The 19,585-nt window shown below is 48.5% G+C and overlaps 1 protein-coding gene and 1 long non-coding RNA gene across 2 annotated transcripts; one reads left to right on the top strand and one right to left on the bottom strand.

Annotated features, from left to right (window-relative positions):
• Positions 1 to 296: 296 nt before the first annotated feature.
• Positions 297 to 3,927, top strand: LOC122171787. The gene is made up of 5 exons (XR_006172094.1): positions 297 to 751; positions 1,713 to 1,912; positions 2,021 to 2,210; positions 3,251 to 3,397; positions 3,771 to 3,927. It is a non-coding gene; the product is annotated as an uncharacterized LOC122171787 (long non-coding RNA).
• A 1,853-nt stretch (positions 3,928 to 5,780) lies between these two features.
• Positions 5,781 to 19,115, bottom strand: LOC122171788 (striatin-interacting protein 2-like; the record flags this gene model as incomplete). Its single annotated transcript, XM_042839562.1, has 21 exons — positions 5,781 to 6,698; positions 7,785 to 7,989; positions 8,234 to 8,338; positions 10,217 to 10,283; positions 10,840 to 10,940; positions 12,216 to 12,342; positions 12,540 to 12,637; positions 13,200 to 13,274; positions 13,504 to 13,575; positions 13,860 to 13,923; positions 14,293 to 14,358; positions 15,020 to 15,243; positions 15,775 to 15,957; positions 16,316 to 16,443; positions 16,532 to 16,638; positions 16,719 to 16,787; positions 17,364 to 17,484; positions 17,574 to 17,708; positions 17,784 to 17,858; positions 18,591 to 18,680; positions 19,019 to 19,115. Coding segments are annotated over 21 exons (2,460 nt in total), but the record flags the coding sequence as incomplete, so codon positions are not given.
• Positions 19,116 to 19,585: the final 470 nt, after the last annotated feature.

Here is a 19,585-nt window from a genome sequence, read left to right as displayed (position 1 = left end):
GAAAACCGTTCCGCGGAGGCCCTGAGGGGAAACGGAGTCAAAAAAAAAAAAAAAGCCTCCGGTTTTGTGTGTTTGAGGGCGGGAGGCCTCGGCGTGGGCTGTGTAGTGCTGGGGGAGCAGATCCTCTCCTTTGTGGCTTCAAGCTGCGCCGGGGGAGATTTATGCTACTTTTCTGAGTGGTCAGGCCCTGGGATGGGCTGCCCGGGGAGGTGGTGGAGTCACCGAGCCTGGGCCTGCTCAAGGAACGTTTGGATTTTGTGCTGAGGGACGTGGTTTAGTGAGAACTATTGGTGATAGGTGGACGGTTGGACTGGATGATTTGTAGGTCTTTTCCAACCTCGGTGATTCTGTGATTTGTGTTGGTGCTGAGAGCCCCTCCCTGCACATAGGATTCCAGATACAGCCCTCCAGTGCAGAGCAGAGGGGAAAGCCGCCCTCGTCTTTCTGACCACGCTCTTGAAGGCTCCCCAGGGTCCCATTGGCCACCAGGGCACACTGCTGCCTCTCGGTCCCCCTGCTGGCCACCAGGACCCCCAGGTCTTTCTCCTCAGGGCTCCTTTGCAGCCCCCAGCCTGTACTGATGCGTGTGGTTATTCCTCCCCAGGTGCAGGACCCTACGTTGCCTGTGTTCAACTGCATCGTATTCCTCTCTGCCCAGCTCTGCCTGTCCAGGTGTCGTTGAATGGCAGCACAGCCTTCTGCTGTGCCACAACCATTCCTCACAGCTTCGTACCATCAGCAAACTCTGAGGGTAAACTCTGTCCCATCACCCTTATCATTAATGAAGACATTGATCAAAACAGGGGAATGCATCTGAATGACTGTTTTCAATCCTTTTTTTACAAACTTCTTTTTTTTTTTTTTTTTTTTTTTTTTTTTTAAATTATTATTTAGTTAGTTTAGTTTTGGTTTTGGGAGAGGGTGGGAGGTGGTTTCTGTTCCATGTCTCACAGCACCAAGCTTCTGCAAAGTGACAAGAGTCCAAAGCACAAGTGGCAAATACCAGTAAGAGATGAATCATCTCATTAAAAAAAAAAAAAAAGTAGAAAATAACACTTCTTGATCACACCACTGCCAAACCCCAGCACTTCAAAGAAGCTTCCTAAATCACGGTTCTGTTTTTCTTAAACATTCTTAAACTTTCTTGCCCATAACCCTTTAAGATGTGCCTTATCATATTTTCAAGCTTATCTTCAATATATCAGGTAGGAGTTTGGAGGTTTGCTGATTTTAACACATTTTCCTAAGGAAAGGGGGTTTCACTGCCACATGGGTTGCCTCTTATCCATTCAGCCATAACTTTTGAACCAAAAGTTGACAGATTCTGACCAAGTCTGACACAAAGATTCAAATATATTAATTTCCTGCAAGTTTCATGAAAACAACACAGAGGCTATAAAACAAGTTTCTAGTGTCCAGAAGGCCACTGGTTTTACGTTCTGTCATCATGTTCTGTCCCCGGTGTGGTGGGTCACATCTTTTTTTTTTCCAGTATATGTCTCTTAAGATTCACTTCTCTTTGTACATTTGTGTAAAAATAGATTCATTCATTCTGAAACTAAAGGGAAATGGGATGTTTTTGGACCAAAAGAAATCCAAAAGACATCTATGTAGTGGTTAATAACATCCACAGTATGGATATATATGCCACGGATTAACAAATTTCAATCCAAAAAGATTCACCTAGCAGTAATTCTGATGCATTAACACAGGTCTAATGACTGTCCCTTTGATGAAGAGGGAAAGCTGAGCCCAGCTGAGTGGAGAAGTGAGACCAGGGAACGCTGGAAATGACAACAGGGTCACCACTCGACACCTCAATGTCATCCAAATGTCGGTGCTGTGAATATGGTGCAGTACAGAATGGGGAAACACCTCTCTTGTAATCTGGGCACATTACATGTTTTCAGGGGTAAGTGATAAGACCTTGCAACCATACATTTCCAATTCTTAAACTTCTCATGAGTGTCTCCTTTGCTCTAGAAGACACTAACTTTTTCAATGCTTCTTTCTGTTGCAGGATCCAGAAGGTTTTGTTGCATGAGAGAAAGAGAATCGCTTTCTGATCAGTGGGAGTATCAGGCTTCACCGATGAGCACCTTATCTCCCTGTTCACACTCAGTGATGAACTTCTGGCATTGAGTGGCAAAGGAAAATGAGGGATACTGTTACATAGACTGAGCTTGTCAGGGTGATGCAGAACGTGTATTGTAAGCTTAAGAAGTTCCTTGCCATTTGAATAGGAGCAGGGCCTTCAGTATTGGATGGACAGGGCATGGCTGTGTTGTGTTTTTGGTGGCTCAACTCCCATTCTTTGTTGTGCTGCTCGCTGCTCTCCCATTCCTGCCTGTATAAGGCCGCAGTAACTGGAGCAATTTGCTTTCTGAGGTGGAAACAGCCCTGCCAGAACTTTCAGTGCTGAGGGAAAGCTCAAAGGAATCAGAAGAAGCCAAAAAGGACAGGAGAAAACAGGAAAGGATGTGGTGGTGTGGTTCAGGAACACACTCTGCAGACTTTCTAAGTAGAGCAGTTCTGAATGAGGGTTGGAGATAATAAAAGAAATCATGAATGAAAAATGATAAATAACACAAAAATTTATATTTTTACAATGTTAATAGAAAAAAATGATGTTTAATTTTTATTAACAAACCACGTGGCATGAAAGAAGCAATCATAATTATCTCCTTTTAGCAAAAACAACTGGCAAGATACATTTTTCTAACTACTCAGGGTAGAAAGAAGTAGCACTAATGACAACTGTGTCAGCAATATTAGACTGAGCACTCTGAAATCCCATGAACTCAGCTGTTGGTTTTCATAAACACGTTTGAACCTGGCTAAGAAAAACAAGCTGCTGTTTGCACATGCAAGGCTTTAGATAAATAATTAAGGGAAGTTTGTGCAAACTGGGAGGATAATAAGCCTGACCTCATACAGTCACTGCTGTAGTTACAGTTTGATATATAAAGAGTGCACCAGCTCTGGCAGCTGGCAGGCCAACACTTCTCACTGTCATTATAAGCTGCTCCATAAGCTGTGGAATTAATGACACCCTTCCCTTAGGGCAACTGGGGGCCTTGGCTGGGACTTTAATGGGGTCTCCCCCCCCCACCCAGCTGTCAACTTTCACAACTCTTCAAGGGAACTTAGGGAATGTCTTCGAGGCCTTTTATCCTTTGCTCGACTTTGCATGACGTTGGCTAACCTGTTCATAAGCTGCTTGTAAGGTCTTTGCCCATTCTGTCCCTAGGAAATTAGGCTAAAAACAGGAGAAGAATCTTCAGGCAGTAAAGAAGACAGCTTGCAGCCACCTGTAGGTTGAAGAAAAAGCTCTGCATGATGTTTGCAACAGAAACTGAGCATGCAGCCGTTCCTGGAACCAACAGCTGTGTTCGGGGTAAGGTAACACATATGGTTCCCTCAGCTGCACAGAAGCTATGAGAAACTTTGCTCTGAAACTCATTTGTTCTGCATCAAAAGGAGGGAGGGGAGATTGAGGTCGGACATCAGGGGGAAATTCTTTACCCAGAGAGTGGTGAGGTGCTGGAACAGGCTGCCCAGAAAGGTTGTGGATGCCCCGTCCTTGGAGGTGTTCAAGGTTGGATGGGGCCCTGGGCAGCCTGGTTTAGCATTCAACGTGGAGGCTGGTGGCCCTGCATGTGGCAGGGGGTTGGAGATTCATGATCCTTGAGGTCCCTTCCAACCCTGGCCATTCTGTGATTCTGTGAAAATGATTCTCCCATAACTGCTACCTCCTACCTCTCTTTTAGGGAGATGGAAACCTCCACTGTGAGGGGGGAGGAATTTCCAATTGCTCAGGATGAAATATTTCCTAGCACTGCTGGAGAAGCAGCACCTTGGGCTCAGAAGTGCTGGTAAGAGAGTTTTCCAGAGGGGCCTCAGTGCTCAAACACCTTGAGGGAAAGTCTTGAGCTTATTGCATTGTTTGACTGACCCACATCTGGTTGTAACTAGAATAAGAGGTTCCCCCTATTCCTGTTAAACTGGTGTGTCAGCCCCACAGCTGCTTTGCAGAGTGCAGTGAGAACAGTGGTTTTCATCACCTTCCAAAGCATGGCCTGCCTCAATAAAAGCATGATAAAGCCATGATGGGGTAAAAGAACTTAACTTAAAAGCTCTGCCTTCTCCTGTTTACTTTTTTTTTTACACATGGGCTCAGTTTTCACATAAGGGGATGTCTACAGAGCTTCATTTTGTTTGGTGGTGGAAATAGTATTGAAACATTACAGTTATTTCCACCTTTCTACCACACAGAGATTCAGTCGAGAATTTGTATTTCCATTCTCAGTAAAGATAGAAAACATGGTAAGCTGTGGAACCCTCACATGAAGCGCAGTTTAAATACAAAAGGTAGAAGAATGAACCTTACGTCAAACAGAATAACCAGGACCTACACTAACAATGCAGGGAAGAGACCAAAAAAAAAAGTTTAGAGGCAAATACAAAAGGCTTTTCTAAGTTTGTGAGTTCAGTAATCCCAGCTACAAGATGCTGACCTGCAGGGAAATGAGGAAAGCTGCACATCTGGTAGGAAAATCAGAGAAATCATCATAGAGAAAATTCTGAGCTGTCCTGCTAGTCCTGGGCTCTGTATTTGCAGCATGGGGCTGAAGCCAGTGGTATTGTGTTGAGGGACATGGTTTAGTGGGAGCTATTGGGAATAGGTGAATGGTTGGACTGGATGATCTTTTAGGTCTTTTCCAACCTTGGTGATTCTATGATTCTATGATTGCACATAACAGCTGCATTTCTACCACTTACACATGCAACAGACCTGACTTCTTGGGTTAGTTTGAAGGGAGAGTTCTAAAAGGAAATAAAACCAACCAAAATTAGGATGTAAATTAAGGTGCACAAAGAAAAAAGTTCACGTGAATGAACAGACTTGAAAAGTCACTCTGGTTTATTGTGAACAGAAGCATTTTAAAAAGGGTGAGCGGGTTTACTAATGGCAGCTCTTTGAAAAGTGCCTTTTGCAAACCACATCAAGGAAACATTCTCAATTCAATTCCACAGCAATAAGCACAAATCCTGCCATGACAAACACCTGTGGTTTCATCTGCATGCTCACTGTATCGGTAGCAGCACAGCGGGGGAGAAACCCACTTTTGCTTGCACTATATTGACACATTTTTCTTTGACAAACTGATTTCATAAGGGAGGAAAAATTAGACCAGGATTCCCTGTGCATGGCTGACAACGTTCTGTAGAAAAAGATATAATCTTTCATCTCTTATAATCTTTCATACCCTGTCACCATACTCACAGCTCGTTGTGTGAGTCTGAACGTTCTGGACTGCACCATCTGCTGTTTCTGTCATATGATGGCAGCAAAGTGGTACCTAAAGCACTCTTCCTTCCCGCTTTAAGACTTGGCACAAGCATCCTCCCAGAGAACCAAAAACCCGTGCAAAAATCAGGTTATTTTCCAGAAGACTGTCTCCTGTAGGGCTGCAAAGGGTAAAGAGCAATGAAGAAAGCTCTCTGGAAACCTAACATTGCAGTAATTATCTTTCAGAAACAATCAGCCTGCTGCATTTTATTTCCCTGTATGGACTTTTAATGGAGCATCTTGCTTGATGAGAAAAAAAGCCTTTTTGTGTCATGTGTAGACATCCTATAGCATGAGTCAGTAACTTCTGGGCCAATAATTCTGGACTTACAGCAGGTAGAGAGAAACATGGCAGTGAACCTCCTCTGCAGCTCTTTGCCCTGCAAGCTCTTTGCCCTGCAAGCTCTTTGTTCATTTTATTCTCCTAGCAATGAGCAGAGGGGTGAAGGAAGTGGAGCAATGGTAAAGGTAAATGCATTACTATCCCTAGTGACCAATGCAAAAACCGTGTAAATCTGCTGAACAATCCCAGCAGTGATGCTGCCCTGGGGACAAGTGGTAATGTCATCCCCTTTGGCCAAGTCATCCAACTCTACTTGGGACTGTCACAGATGGTGCCACCTATTTTGTGTTTTTTACTTCATCATAGCAGTGTGGTGCTTCAAGCACATCATCATAAATGAACAAATGAAAACACATCAGCTCAGCTTGAGGCATCTGGGTGAGATGAAGACTTATCAAGGCTCAGATACCCTTACAACAGACTTAACGAGCTAAGGGACAGCACAGGCTCAGATCTCTCATACACAGTTGTAAATCTGCAGTGAAAACCAGGTGAGGCCACTCCTGAATGAGATGCCAGAACCTGGTCCTCAGCCTCCATACAGCTCTGTTGGTACCTCATGGCCTCCAAGAGGTCACAACAAAGGGAAAACCTCCAAGAAAACGAGAGTTGAGGTGTCTGGATGGTTACAGAGAGGCCTGGATGCTCTAAGAAGGTGATTTTCTTCCAGCTTTACTTAAAATGATCTTCTTTTCCTCGCTGTGTAGCACCTGGAGTCCCTGCTGGGACGGGACGGCTGACGTGGTGGCTCTCACTGGTAGCGCAGCAGCTCTTCCCAGCGGATGGGCTGGGAAAACACCTCCCGCTCCAGCCACAGCTCGTAGGAGTAGTGGAAGTCCTCGGGGAGCTCCAGCCGCTGCCCCAGCACGCTCTGCAGGCAGTTGTCCACTGGTGCAAACTCTGAATCCTGAGGTTTGTCGTATCTCCGGCTGTTGAACGCTTCGATGCTGGCTCTCAGTGTGCATTCTTCAGCTTGGAAGTCCCACGGCCTCGCATCAATATCTAGATTTAAGATCGAGCAAGACCGTAGCATGGTGGAAAAAAAGGTTTGAACAAAAGGAAGGATGAAGGCTTTACAGCATCACACACTTGTGTTATTCACCAGTTTGTTGTTCTTAATTCTGTGATAATTATTCATAGCGAGCTCCCATTATGCAAGCATTTTAATTTGAAGTAATTAACTGAAACACATTAAAATCGCTTGTAAATTAAGCAGAGTTAGAAAGCTGCCTGTAGAAATGCAGTTATTTCTGTTGTCTGCTTTGAGGACTCTGTGCAATTACAAAGCTACTTTGTTTGGAAAGGCCTCATCACTTCTACTCAGAATCTCCACAGACTTCTAAAGGAGAGACCAAGATTTAAAGCACGCTGCTAAAACATCACAAAGTTCATTGTAGCCTATTGAAAAAAAAACAAAAAATTGAAAATTTGGGCAAATTTAACAGTGTTGGAAAACTAACAATTGACTGTAATAACCACAGTACTTTAAATATGATAATATTGTGTAAACACAAAAAAGCGGTGTTTCATACTTGGCCTTTAGGAGCTCTAGCTCTACATGAACGAATCATTTGCTCCATAAAGATTTTAAAAATTCATGCCAAGGTCTCAGCAGCGCTCGAAGGATGGAAAAGCCTTCTAAAAATACAGATTTAGAGCACAGAATTGTTGTTTAAACAGACCAGCATGTCCAGCCTGTGCTTCAGCTTACGGATTCACAACCTTGGGCTGTAACCAACATCGTCTCTCCGGTGTGAAGGATGGGGCCAACTGCTTGGATTTCCCCTCTGTGGCCATCCCAGGCATGCAAGTTTGGTGCAGAACAGTTTGGTGCCTCAGTGGTGAAAGCAGTCAATTTGGAAAAATGGAAATGGAGGCCTGAGTTTGGTAGAAACTCATCATGGAGACCCGAGCTGACTGCATCCCATCCCGATCCGATTATTCCTCATGCAATTAGTTCCCTCCTGATGGTGCATTAAGGCTTCAGAAAAAGAAAACCCAGGTGCTGGCCCAAGCGAGTTTATAGCGTTCCAGCAGGCCCTAGGGCTAAACTTGCTCGTGACCAGGACTCCTCCCAGCACAACTCACCGTTGCCATACGCCCAGTCGTCGTTCATGCGGTGCCGCACCTTCTGGTAGATGGCCGACATGGTCTTCATGTTGCTCTTTCTCCACTGGCGCCCCAGGTATTTGGTCTGGATCTTCAAAAGTTTGAGAACGTACAGCTGCATTATGGCCTGCTTCACCTTCAGAGCTCGCTTCAGTATCGGGGCCGACTTGAAGACTACCAGCATCTGCCAAGAAAAGGCATTGGAAATCAGCGCAGGGAGCTCAACAAAACAGTGGAAATGCTGCTGCCTGCACAGCTCCGGGCGGCACCACTTTGTGAAAGCATGTGGAAGACAAAGAACTGGTCTTTGTCCTTAGATGTCAACACTGGGTCCCCTGTTGTCCACATTGGCTTCACTCATTCATCAGTGGCTTGGATGAAGGGACAAATTGCCTCCTTGGCAACTTTACTACAGTGATCCTCCTTACCATTGTCCTCGAGTGCTTCCACTTGGTCAGCTTGTTGAGGATCCTCAGCAGGTTAATGCAGGAGAATAGGTTTCTCCAGCAGAACTGGTTGTTGTCTCCAGCTTCCTGCAAGCAAAGAGGGGAAAGCAGAAGCCTGAGGGTTCACCATCACACTGCCGATGGCACGTGGAGACAGGGAAACCCTTCTGGAAAGAATCCTCAGTGCTTTAATTTGTGCTTCGGTTTAGAGTGTTATCCAAGAGAAATCACATTGCTTTGCCATGGGAAACGTGTGTTTTAGGAGATTTGTACTGATTGTCTGCCAAGCAAATTACAGCCCAGTCATCACTGCTTAGCAAACATTTTGTTGCCAATTATATAAATCAATTTGTAAATTACTACATGCTTAGAAGACAGTACAGATAAATAAGAAGAAATGACAAAATAATGAAGGATGGAAACCAGCAACATTTCTGTTGGGAGAACAAGATTTTTCTATAGCAAAGATCCTCTCCACCTTAAGTGTAGCCCATGCATTACTTTAAATACGAGCTGCATGTCAGCACCCCCAGCACCAGTGTGTGGAAGTGGTGCCCGTGGTACATCTGAGCACTAATTCCATCAGCACAGCCACTTGGTTTCTGCTTGCACAGCGCTGAGCACTGGCTCAAGTCCCACAAATAACCTATTTGGGTAAGAGCAGAAACAAGTGCTACTTATTTTATAGGCCACTTACAGCAAGCTACAGCCTTAATGACCACTGGAAAAAATCACAGCCTGTTGAGCGTTCCACCTTCTGGGCATCCTCAGGTGGAGAGTGTGATTAGACACTGATGGAAGTGTCGGAAAACAAGATTTACCCAAGAAAATGCTGTCAGCATGATGTCTTTGTTCTTAAAGGCAAGCACCAACCATACCATCCCAGTAAGCAATGGCGAAAGCAGCGGCACGCGTATCATACTTTGGAGGCCAAAAAAGAAGGAATCTGCTGATAGGAGGCACTTAAATTCTGGGATCTGGTGAAAGCCACTCTGAGCAAATGCCCTTTTCTGCCATCAGAGGCCATGGCTGTGCAGGAGGCTTCTCCCAACACGACCACCTCTGGATACTGCAGCTGAGTTATTTGTCCATTCCTGTGTAGGAGCAGCAGTTCCCACAATCCCTACTCTGGAAACAGCACTGGTGAGCATGTCCTAGTTTTCCACAGAAGCAAACCAAGCACATCCTCCTGTGTGCATCCCCCTGAAAGCATCATCATCTGTCACATCTGCTAGGAAATGTGTTAGGGCTGTGATGTTAAATCAGTGCATCGGAGTAAAGACAAACGAAAAACAGCATAAAATATTGGCTAAGGAACAGAAACTACATGCACAGACGTCACTGAAGAACCAAGGTGTGTTTGATTTCTATAAATGGGCACTGGATTTTTATAGAAATAGACCTGGCGTCATTGCTGGACCTGGAGGCAATAAATAAAACAAGGAAGTGAAGAAGGAAAGGAAGAAAAGGAGAAAAAAAATAGTAGTAAAAATAAAAAGACGGGTAAAAAAAAGAAGGACAAAGGGAGGAGAAGAAAAAAAAAGGAGAAAGGAAAAGGGAGAAAGGAAAAAAAAAGGGGAAAAAAAAAAAAAAGGGGGAAAAAAAAGGAAAAAGAGGAAACAGGGGAGAGGAAAAAAGGAAACAAGAATAAAAGGAAAAAATACACTGTGTGCCACCAGAGCTCACAACGTGTCACTAGATGTCCCCATCGGGCCAACTTTGGCTCATCAAAACCATAGGAAGCCTTTCCCTTTATTTCTATGATTGCAACGTGTTCACAGCCAAGGAAAACAACAGAGGCTCGAGATTTTAGCAGCAGCAAGGAGAGAAATTTTCAAGTCTTTATCCAGGAAAAGGTCTATTTTAGGGGCTGGCTGGATGCAAAGAACACAAGGAATAAAAGAAAAACCCTTCCTTGCCCGCCTGCATAGAGCAATACTGTCACAAGTGCTCTGCTTTGCTTACCAGGCTTTCTGCAGTGAGCTCAGGCAACTCGTGGACTGTACAGTGTGGGTAATCCAGGACAGAGATGCTGTGGAAGATGAGAAAGAACAGACTCATTAAGGACAGTCGGCACGTGGGCCTAACGAGCGGAGCCCTCCCTGCTCCCAGGCATGCATTAGTGGGGACTCGGAGGAGGTGGATCCATTATGACATGGCAGATCAGTTATTTGTGTGCATACAAACAAACAAACAAACAAACAAAACAAACAAACAAACAAAAAAACCCACTCATACAAAAAGCAAATTTTAGATTAAAATGGAAATATCTGACAGCAAGAATGTTATCAGCAAGATAATGCGTGGCAAGGGCATCGAGGCTTGCCCAAAAAGATTTCCAAGCCTTCTGGGTCTACTGCCTTTGTAAGATTAGCTTACCAAAAAACCCTCAAACGTACACATATCTAATATATAACATATGTGTGTAATAATAAAATGTTCTCTACACGTACATTTTATTTATATATATAAATGGGGTTTTTTGGGGAAAGCATCTGGCATGGAGAGGGTTCAGGGCCACGCACTGTACGAGCATCGTGCCGTATTTCCCACTGCAGCTTCCCTGGCCATCGCACGTGTGGCTGTACCTGTTCTTGGCTGTGATATAGGACATGATGTTTTGGTTGAAGAACTTCAGGATCAGCGGGATGCAGTTGGCAAACACCAAATGTTGGGACACGTACTCAAACTGGGGGAGAGAAGTGAAACGGGTCAGCGTCAACGGGAACAACTGGAAGCACGTGCTGGGAATTGCCATTTCCAGTTGGGATGGTTTGCTCTGAACCTGGCAGACCATCTTGTGCACAAGTCTGCTGTGTGTAAGGCTTGCATTGCATACAATGACTCCCAGCAGCTGGGAAAGTGCATTGCCATGCAGAATTTCATGGCAAGACTTTGGAAGAGGTGCACTCAGCGACTGCAGGTTGCCTTTCAAGGTAAAAGCTGTTGGAAAATGTTCTATATGGAAGGAAAAGGAGGAGATTAACTACTACAAAAGATATGGGGTAACTTCCCTTCTGGCTTCTACAGATCACAGAATGTAGGGGCTGGAAGGGCCCTCAGGAGATCATCTATTTCAACCCCTCTGCTAAAGCAGACTCCCTAGACCAGTTTGCACAGATCAGCATCACAAAGAGCAGCCAGCGGCCTGAGAAGCTTGGACAGCTAACCCAAATTCAGAACTAAGGGGAAAAAAATTAAAGAAACCCAACAACACGCCTTCTCCAGACCTAACAGTGGTCTGCAGGAGTGCTGCCACGTGGGAGAAGAAATGCAAGGAGCTGCTTTGGTGTGAAAAAAGGGACTGAATGCAAACTGGGATACAGGGGAACGTGGAACAAAGGTAAGATTGGAAAAGAATGTATTATTTTTTTTATTCTATCCAATCCAATCCAATACATGGATTTCTGTTAATCCTTCTATATGTTTCATAGCATGCATGGGTTTGTATCACAGAGAAAACTCTTTAAAAAAGAAAATTAAAAAAGGAAAAAAAGAGGAAAGAAAGAAAAAAGGAAAAAAAGAAAAAGAAAAATTTTAACACAAATCAAACTGCATCTAGGACCCTGAGCTGGTTCTACTGAAACCAGAGCTCTGAGAGTTCAACTGCTTGTCTTGGAGGTTGGGCAGAGCAGGAGGGATCCTGCCTAACTCCTCCCCACCCCTGCTGCCAGGAGAGGCTCTTTCTCCCGAGATCTCCGGAATTCTAACCTGATTAACCACAGCATGTGTTCTTCCACAAATCCAAGAGCTCTTTCCACATGAGTGGAAACCACCCTGTCAACACACAGCCAAAGATGTATTGCAGGCAGGTTATTTCTGCATGAGTAACACTCTGAAAATCATGTCCCAGGGCAAGGGTTCATCCCTACAATCCACAGCTCCTCTTGGAAACGTTTCCTGGAGAGCTCCTGTAAGGATGCACCAACCCCATGAGCACCAACCGTGCCTCCTCGGTGCTCACCTGGTAAATATGGTTCAGCTTGAAGTGCTTGAGGAGCAACAGCAGCAGTGCCGAGATGCTCTTCACGATAATCTCCTTGTGCCTGTTCACATCAATCCCCAGCTTCATGCTCTGCAGGACGGTGATGCTGGCGCGGTGGAGGAAGATGAAGGCTAACCATCAACCTGATGGGACCATCACTGACCCAATCCTTGGACCATGCGGCCATTCCCACATCTGGAGCTCCGTGCCCACCTCTGGGGCCCCCTGAACCTCTTTGCAACCCCCAACTTTCCTACTTGGTCCAAGGCTGAAACAGCTGGAGGTATCTCCTTGAGGACTTACGGCATCTCCTCAGGCAAGACATCTGCTAGGATGTTGATGGAGTCAGTCTTGGCCTTGGAGGTGGGTGCTGCAGCAAGGAGGATCTTCAGCAGAGCGATCTGCAGAGGAGGTAGGTGTGGAGGCAAAGGGGGAATGGAATCCCTTCCTTTTCCTTGAGACTGGACAACTTCAAGCCAGCTCTAGAAGGTTCCACCAGCCCAAGGTTCACTCATGGTGATGGGCCAGCTATGCCAACGCGCAGCTCTCCTTTTGTACCCAACTGCAGGCAGCAGGGCAGCTCACCTTTTGTACTGAGTTGATGCACCGAGCTCTAGTGGTACGGATAAAAGTACTGCATCTTAATGTGTTTAAATGTTTGTCTCTCCCTACAGATAGACTGTAGGTGCCCAAAAAGCATCTTAACAGAGCTGAATTTTGAATTTTTTTAATTGTGTTGTGTGGGAATCTCTTGAGGCCATAGGAAAGCCGGAAGGGAGGCCTGCTGTCCTATCTCCAAAGACTGGACCATGCTCCTGCTTATCTGCTCCCCTTGATCCTATGGAACTCTCCTCTCGGAGATGACTTTCTACCCAGCTCTACTCTGGATTCCCACCAAAATCCCAGCGTTCAGATCCCAAACACCCACAGACTCTATTTTATTTCTAAGAAACACAGGCTTACCATATACTGGGGGAGATTGTATAGCATGGCTCGATACAAGACCTCACAAGGGGTTTCTTGGACTTCCTCTTCACCCTAGCACAGGGAAACATTAAAAACAAGGGGGAAAAAAAGTATTTCTGGTCTGCACACTTGAGATATGTCAATTATCTCCCTATTATCTCCTCAATTATCAACTAGGGGATTGGAATTAACGATTGGGTCACGATGTGGTGTTTGAGAGCATTGGAGGTGTGACCAGAAGGTACAGGTTTCTGTGGCATCTCTTCCCTGTGCCCACATAGTGATGGGGAGCACATCTTACCAGAGACATGGGGCACTTCTCCAGCTCCTCTTCATTCTTGATCTGGACATCTGAGATGGAAACGTACTTGTGCTGGCAAAATACACAGAGGCAGAGCAATGATACAACTACAGGATGCAACACCAAGCAACGACAGCATTTGCTGAGGACTGAATCTCCATCAGACCTTTACTGTGGGCTGAGAGCATGCACGTAAGCAACTCCGAACCTTTTGTGAATGATGCATCACCAAAGCTGCTGCATATGAAACTCGATGCCCTGCAGTCTCTCTATGGCCATGGTGATCTTGGCCAAAGATTCCCTCATTTCTGTGAGATCCCCATTGTTCTGATCCCTTCTTAGAGCCATTGTCTCACCTGCTTCAGTGTCTTCACGCTCTCATGAATGGGCCGTGGCAGCCCTATCAGGGTCTCAGTGTCCCTGGAGGGGAAGGCAGAAGGTAAATACAAGGCTAGGATGAGATAACATGGGAGGTATGCCCTTAACTTGCAACAGGGGTCGTTCAGGTTACTAGGAACAATTTCTTCTCCAAAAGGAACCATGCAATGTGGCACCTGGGGACATGGTGGTGATGGGTTGATGGTTGGACCTGATGATCTTAGCGGTCTTTTCCAACCTTAATAATTCTATGACTGCAAGACTGGAGAGGAGATGTGGGGCACTTCTATCACATACGAACATCACACATTCCACACACAGCCCAGTCTCTGTGGACGCCTGCTGGCAGATAAATGGCACCGAGGGGAGCTGGGGGACAGGCTCTGGTGGCCCCTCACACGTGACACTCACTGTCCCAGAGTGAAGCCGATGAATTTGTTCCTGCTTGCCTCCAGGAAATGCTCAATGTCCTTCTGCCTGATGGAGCAGCAGAGAAATGAAATCAAGGAGGAAAATGCACATATATCTGAACTGCTAAGAAAGAGCATGGTGCAGGACAAGAAACTTTTAGCTTTCTAGGATCAATTTCTAGAGGTATTCATAGCTGTTGACTACAGCCACCATCGCTCACATTGGTTGGGAACAACGTGAACCAAAACCAGTGCTGAGCATGTTGACGTGGAGCGGAATGGCATTGTGTGTGCTCCCGTGTTTCACAGGATGAGATCAGCAGCAAAAAGCTCACGTGGATTTGAGGGATGGGACTGAGGATTTCACCCTCTTTTCCACCCCCATATCATATGTAGCAGAACTGGCCTTGGAAGGGATAGCACCAATCCTTCATGCTGCACCGTGTTTCTCCTGTTTCTCGCCCTCTACACAAGGCCCCTCAAGAAGATTTCATTTGGCCACACGCGAGTCCCACTCGGTGCATAAGGGCCATGCTCATTAACCGCAATTAACCCAGGGCACTGCCCTACCTAGACTCATTGCAGCTGGCTGGGAAAGCTCCCAGCCCACACTCCCTATCCCTTCCCATTGCACCCGGGATTCCCCACATGGCATTTCCATGCATTGGCCAGCCCTGTCCACACTTGGCTAGGGCTGGGGAGGATGGCAATGACACCCCACGATCTACCTGACTTTGGGGGCCCAGGGCAGCCCTTTGGGGAATGACACCCGTTCAATAGGAGGACGCTGGGCTGGTATGGTAGGGAGGAGAGCATCCCGCTCCATCAGGTCCAGCTCCCCCTCGATCCCACCATCCACTTCATCACCCTCCTCTTCATCAACTCCTGTTTCATCATTCTTGAAGGGATCTCTCTCGTTGTAGATATCCAGGCTGTCTTGCTTCATCAGGGGCTGCAGCAGAAGAGGATGGAGAAATCAGTGTCACGCCATGGATTCCAGTTTCCTCCCAGCCAACAGCTCCTGACATCTCCATCCTAAAGGGCTGAACTCCCAGATGTGCCCTGGGTGAGAATTTCCCTTATGGCTGCCACCAGAGCGCTGGACAAGAAACAGCCCCTCTCTGTACAACAAACTCTCTGTCACCTCCTTTTCCGTTTTAATTATTGGAGCTACCATCCAACATCCCCCCCCCCCAGCAAAAGAAGCATTTTCATCCTCTGACCACACCACCACAACACCAGGAACTGAGCTAAAAAAAGACGAGTTTGCTGCAAGCACTTTGGTCTCAGTGCTTATCAGCCCTTTGCCATCGGGTCAGGGCTGTCTGCTCGCTTCCTCCATCTTGAGTGCTTCACAGTGCTTATCTGCAGCAGCTTTTTATTTTTCAGCTTTTATGAGCTGAAAAATGCTTAGAAAAGGGGGAGGAAAATGGGATCAAACCCGTTGGAGAAGGGTTGGCCATACCCAAGGAGGTGCCCTTACCCGCCGACTGCGGTGCCCACGCTTCTGCTGCTGCTCAGCCAGCTCAATGGAGCAGGTGGGCGGTGAGGCGGCACGCATGCTGCGCATCACCTGGATGCTGTCCTCGGGCAGGGGTGGCAGCCCAAGCTCCTCCCTCCTTCTCACCTTCATCATCTGCAGGGCTTCAAATCCTCCCAGCGTGAACTAGGGACCAAGGAGAGAGGTGGCAGAGTGGGGAGGGGATGAGCCCCAGGGCTGCGCAGCAATTCGGAGCTTCTAGGTGGAGGTTATCAAAGTGGGGAGTTGAGAAGGAAGAAAGCACAGCATTTCTCCAGCCTTCTTCTACACCCTATCCCAAAAGAAATCGTTCACCTTGTGCCATCCTAAATCACGGAATGGTTGGAGTTGGAAAGGACCTTGAGAGGTCACCCACTCCAACTGCGATTACAAGGACATCTAAAGCTCGATGACGTTGCCCCACCATGCTTGGATTAAGCACTGGGTTGCATCCACCACCATCCCCTGCATTCCCAGTGCCTGGAAAAGGAAATTGGGCACCCACCAGGAGCACCTTCCAGAGCAGGAGCAAGACCTTCTTCATAGGAAAGTGTGGAGCGTGGCCGCTGCAGAACTTGGTCACCATGGTGAAGAGCAAGAGAGCGAAGGGCTCATCGGAGCGCATGGGGAAACCTGGCAGGGAGGGAGCAGGAGTGAGCTTGGGGCCGTCCCCATCGCAGGGCTGTCCCCACTGAAGGATGCCGTGACCCCCGTGGCTCACTCAGCTCTGTCCTGAAGGTCTCCCGGCAGGATTTCCACTCTGGGGGATCCGTTTCCAGTTCCACACGGATGTTCTCCACCAGCAGGTACATGACGCTGAGCAGCACCCTTATGGGACAGCGCGGTGGGGACGTGACACGTGGTCCCCAGCCATCGTCCCCAGTGGATCCCAGTGCCACCACGGGTACCTGAGCTCGGTGCTGTCGGCCAGTGAGATGGCTGGCTTTCGCAGCGCACTGCTGCACGCCTGGCTGTTGCTGTGGAGAAGGGGAAGAGCTCAGCGGGGCGGCTCCTCATCCTCAGCCCACTCCCAAAATACAGCCGTGGTGGTCGGGGAGGAGAACGAGGAGAAGGGATGAGATGAGGAGAGTGAGGAGGACAGGGAGGAGAGGAAGACGAAGAAGGTGAGGAGAATAAGATGAGAGGGAGGAGGAGAATGAGGACAATAAGGTGAAGAAGAGGAGAGTGGAGGAGGATCAAAGAAGGAAGGAGATGAAGAAGAGGGGGACGAGAATAAGAAGAGTGTGAGGAGAATGAAGACAAGGGCAAAGAAGATGAGGAGAATAAGGTAGAAGAGGGTGAGGAGAATGAGAAATAATATTATGAAGAGGGTAAGGGTGATGAAGAGGAATAAGATGAAGGGTGAGGAAGGATAAGGGTGAGGAAGATGAGAATGAGATGAAGAAGGTGAAAGATGGGGAGAAAAAATAAGATGAGGGATGAGGAAGAGAGGAAGATGAGGATGGAAAAAAGACTGAGATGAAGAGGAGGCTGTGGAGGAGAATAGGATGAAAAGGAGGGTGAGGAAGGTGGGAGCTGCGGCGCCCTCTCACTCGATCTCCATGCTGAGCAGCTCCAGGAAGGCGCTGAAGGTGCCCAGCTGGTACAGCAGGAAGCTGTTGTGCCGTGACCAGTGCAGGACATCGCCTTCGCTCTCACAGTCTCCAAACACTCCTGGGGAGGCCCAGGGAGGAATGTGGTCAGCGAATGCTGCCCTGCGACCCCCCAGGACCCTCTGGGACAGAGCTGGGCCTGGTGCTCACCCTGTGCCAGGTAGAGGATGGCCCGCGCCGCCCGCAGCCGCCGCTCCCTGCTGACCACCTCCAGCCCCTCCAGCAGCCGCAGGATTTGGGCCCTCTGCTGCGCTGTGTCCAGCTCCGGCCACTGCCGGCCCCGCGCTGCAGAGGGCACAGAGCGATGCGTGGGCCGTGGGGCAGCCCTGTGCCGTGGGGCACTGAACACAGAGCCCATACCTTGGGGGCAAAACTCCTCCTCGAAGCATCGCCGGTTGGTGCTGAGCTCGGACTCCTCGGTGTAGCTGTACAGCTCTGCTGGAACAGGGTCAGCCGTTACCGGAAGGGTTTTCACCCCTCTTATCACCACCAAATTCCTCCCATGTGCCCAAGATGTGGAGCAGAACCCCAGCCTTGTCCTGGAGCTCTCTTTGGAAGCTCCACTGGGCACTGGGCTCCCATTTAACGCTTCCACATCCATCCATTCAGTCCCGTTTCACGTTGCCATGGGGCAATGGGAACACTGCAGATATCCCAGCGTGGCATTAAAATCTGATATAACCCAAATGGGAGCCAGAGCCTCACAGCAGCTCTCCTGGTGGGTGCACATGGGGCAAATGGGGACAGTGCTGATATCTCAATGTTCCTGAGCTCTGCGAAATGGGATCAAACAGTTCAAGTTTTAGAACTCCCTTGGGCATCCTAAACCCATCCTGTTTGATCCCATTTCGCATTGCCATGAGGCAATGGGAACAGCATGGATATTCCAGTGTGACATAAAAACTGAGACCCAGAGCCATGCAGGAAACCTACAGCCACTCCTAGGGGAACTTCCCCCCTCTCCCCCTCCCCCACTGCCCCATTGCATCTGCAGTGACATAGGAATTTTTGGAGAGTCATTTTGCCCAGTAATTTCGCAAACAGCTCCAGGATTTGGGGTTTTACACTGTTTCCTATACATTCCCTATGCTCCTATGTCATTAACCCCCCCGTTAATTAAACCCTCCTCTCTCTCATTACCAGGATGCTGCCACCCCACAGCCCCACCTGCCAGCTCTGCGCCACGGCTGTCGGTGTCCCCGTACTCGAACTCCACGGTGGGGAAATCCACAGAGCCCTGCGTGTTTGGAAGTGGTGCGTAAAAATAGCAGCCAGCCCTGGCTGCAAACAGCCCCGTGCACGCTCAAATCCATGGCTTGCGCCCTGCCAACAGCCCCACACGTGCTCTCCATTTCTCCCCAGCCCAAAACCTCCCGGCATTGAATCCACGGCTTGCATCCTGCACGCAGCCCCATTCACGCATCCCCGTTCATCCCGACGTAAACCCGCAGCTTTTACCCTGCTAACAGCCCCGCGCGCGCGGACCGCAGTCCTTCCCGTCTGAAATCCATGGCTTCCATCCAGCGCACAGCCCCATGCACGCATCCACACAGCCCCACCTGTGCTCCCCAGTTCCTGCCAGCTTAAATTCCAGGGTTGTCCCTTCTCCCTGCGTCCCTCCCCAGGTCTACAGACCCCCCCCCCCCCCCCCCCCCCCCCCCCCTTCCCCCATTTCCCGCAGCGGGAGCGGAACTGGAGCGTGAAACCCCGGGGAGGGAACGCATGAATGGGTCGTGGATGGCACTTCCATCGCTCTCCTCTGGCTGTGGGGCGGAGCGAGGTACATCGGCCCCATTCCTATGGGTACCCCCGAGATGTGCAGCACGGGGCTGAGCGCTCTGCACCAAAACTCCGCTTTTTTCGCCCCGTTTTTGCAGCCCAGGGCTGCGGATCCCCATCGGGATCCTAAATCCCAGAAGGAATTCAGGACTAATCGGATCAGGGGGGCCACGAAGGGGGGAGTGAAGCCCCGGCGCACCCAACACAGGAGCCCACTGTGGGTCATGGCTGCTCTGCAGCGATGGGCTCAGGGCCCCCCGGTGCCGTTGCGCCGGGTGTCGGGGTGCGGGGAGCAGCCACGGGCTCTGGGGGGGCATTGGGGTGCGGGGGGGGGGACTGGAACAACCGGGGAAACCCTGAGGGGCCCGGTCCGGGCCCGGGGG

This window comes from Centrocercus urophasianus, unplaced genomic scaffold (genome assembly GCF_019232065.1).
Source record: "Centrocercus urophasianus isolate 14NV4802_14NV808 unplaced genomic scaffold, USGS_Curo_1.0 seq_966, whole genome shotgun sequence".
NCBI classification, from domain to species: Eukaryota; Metazoa; Chordata; class Aves; order Galliformes; family Phasianidae; genus Centrocercus; species Centrocercus urophasianus.
Note: the sequence above shows the minus strand (reverse complement) of the source record. Positions and strands in the feature narration are given on the sequence as shown.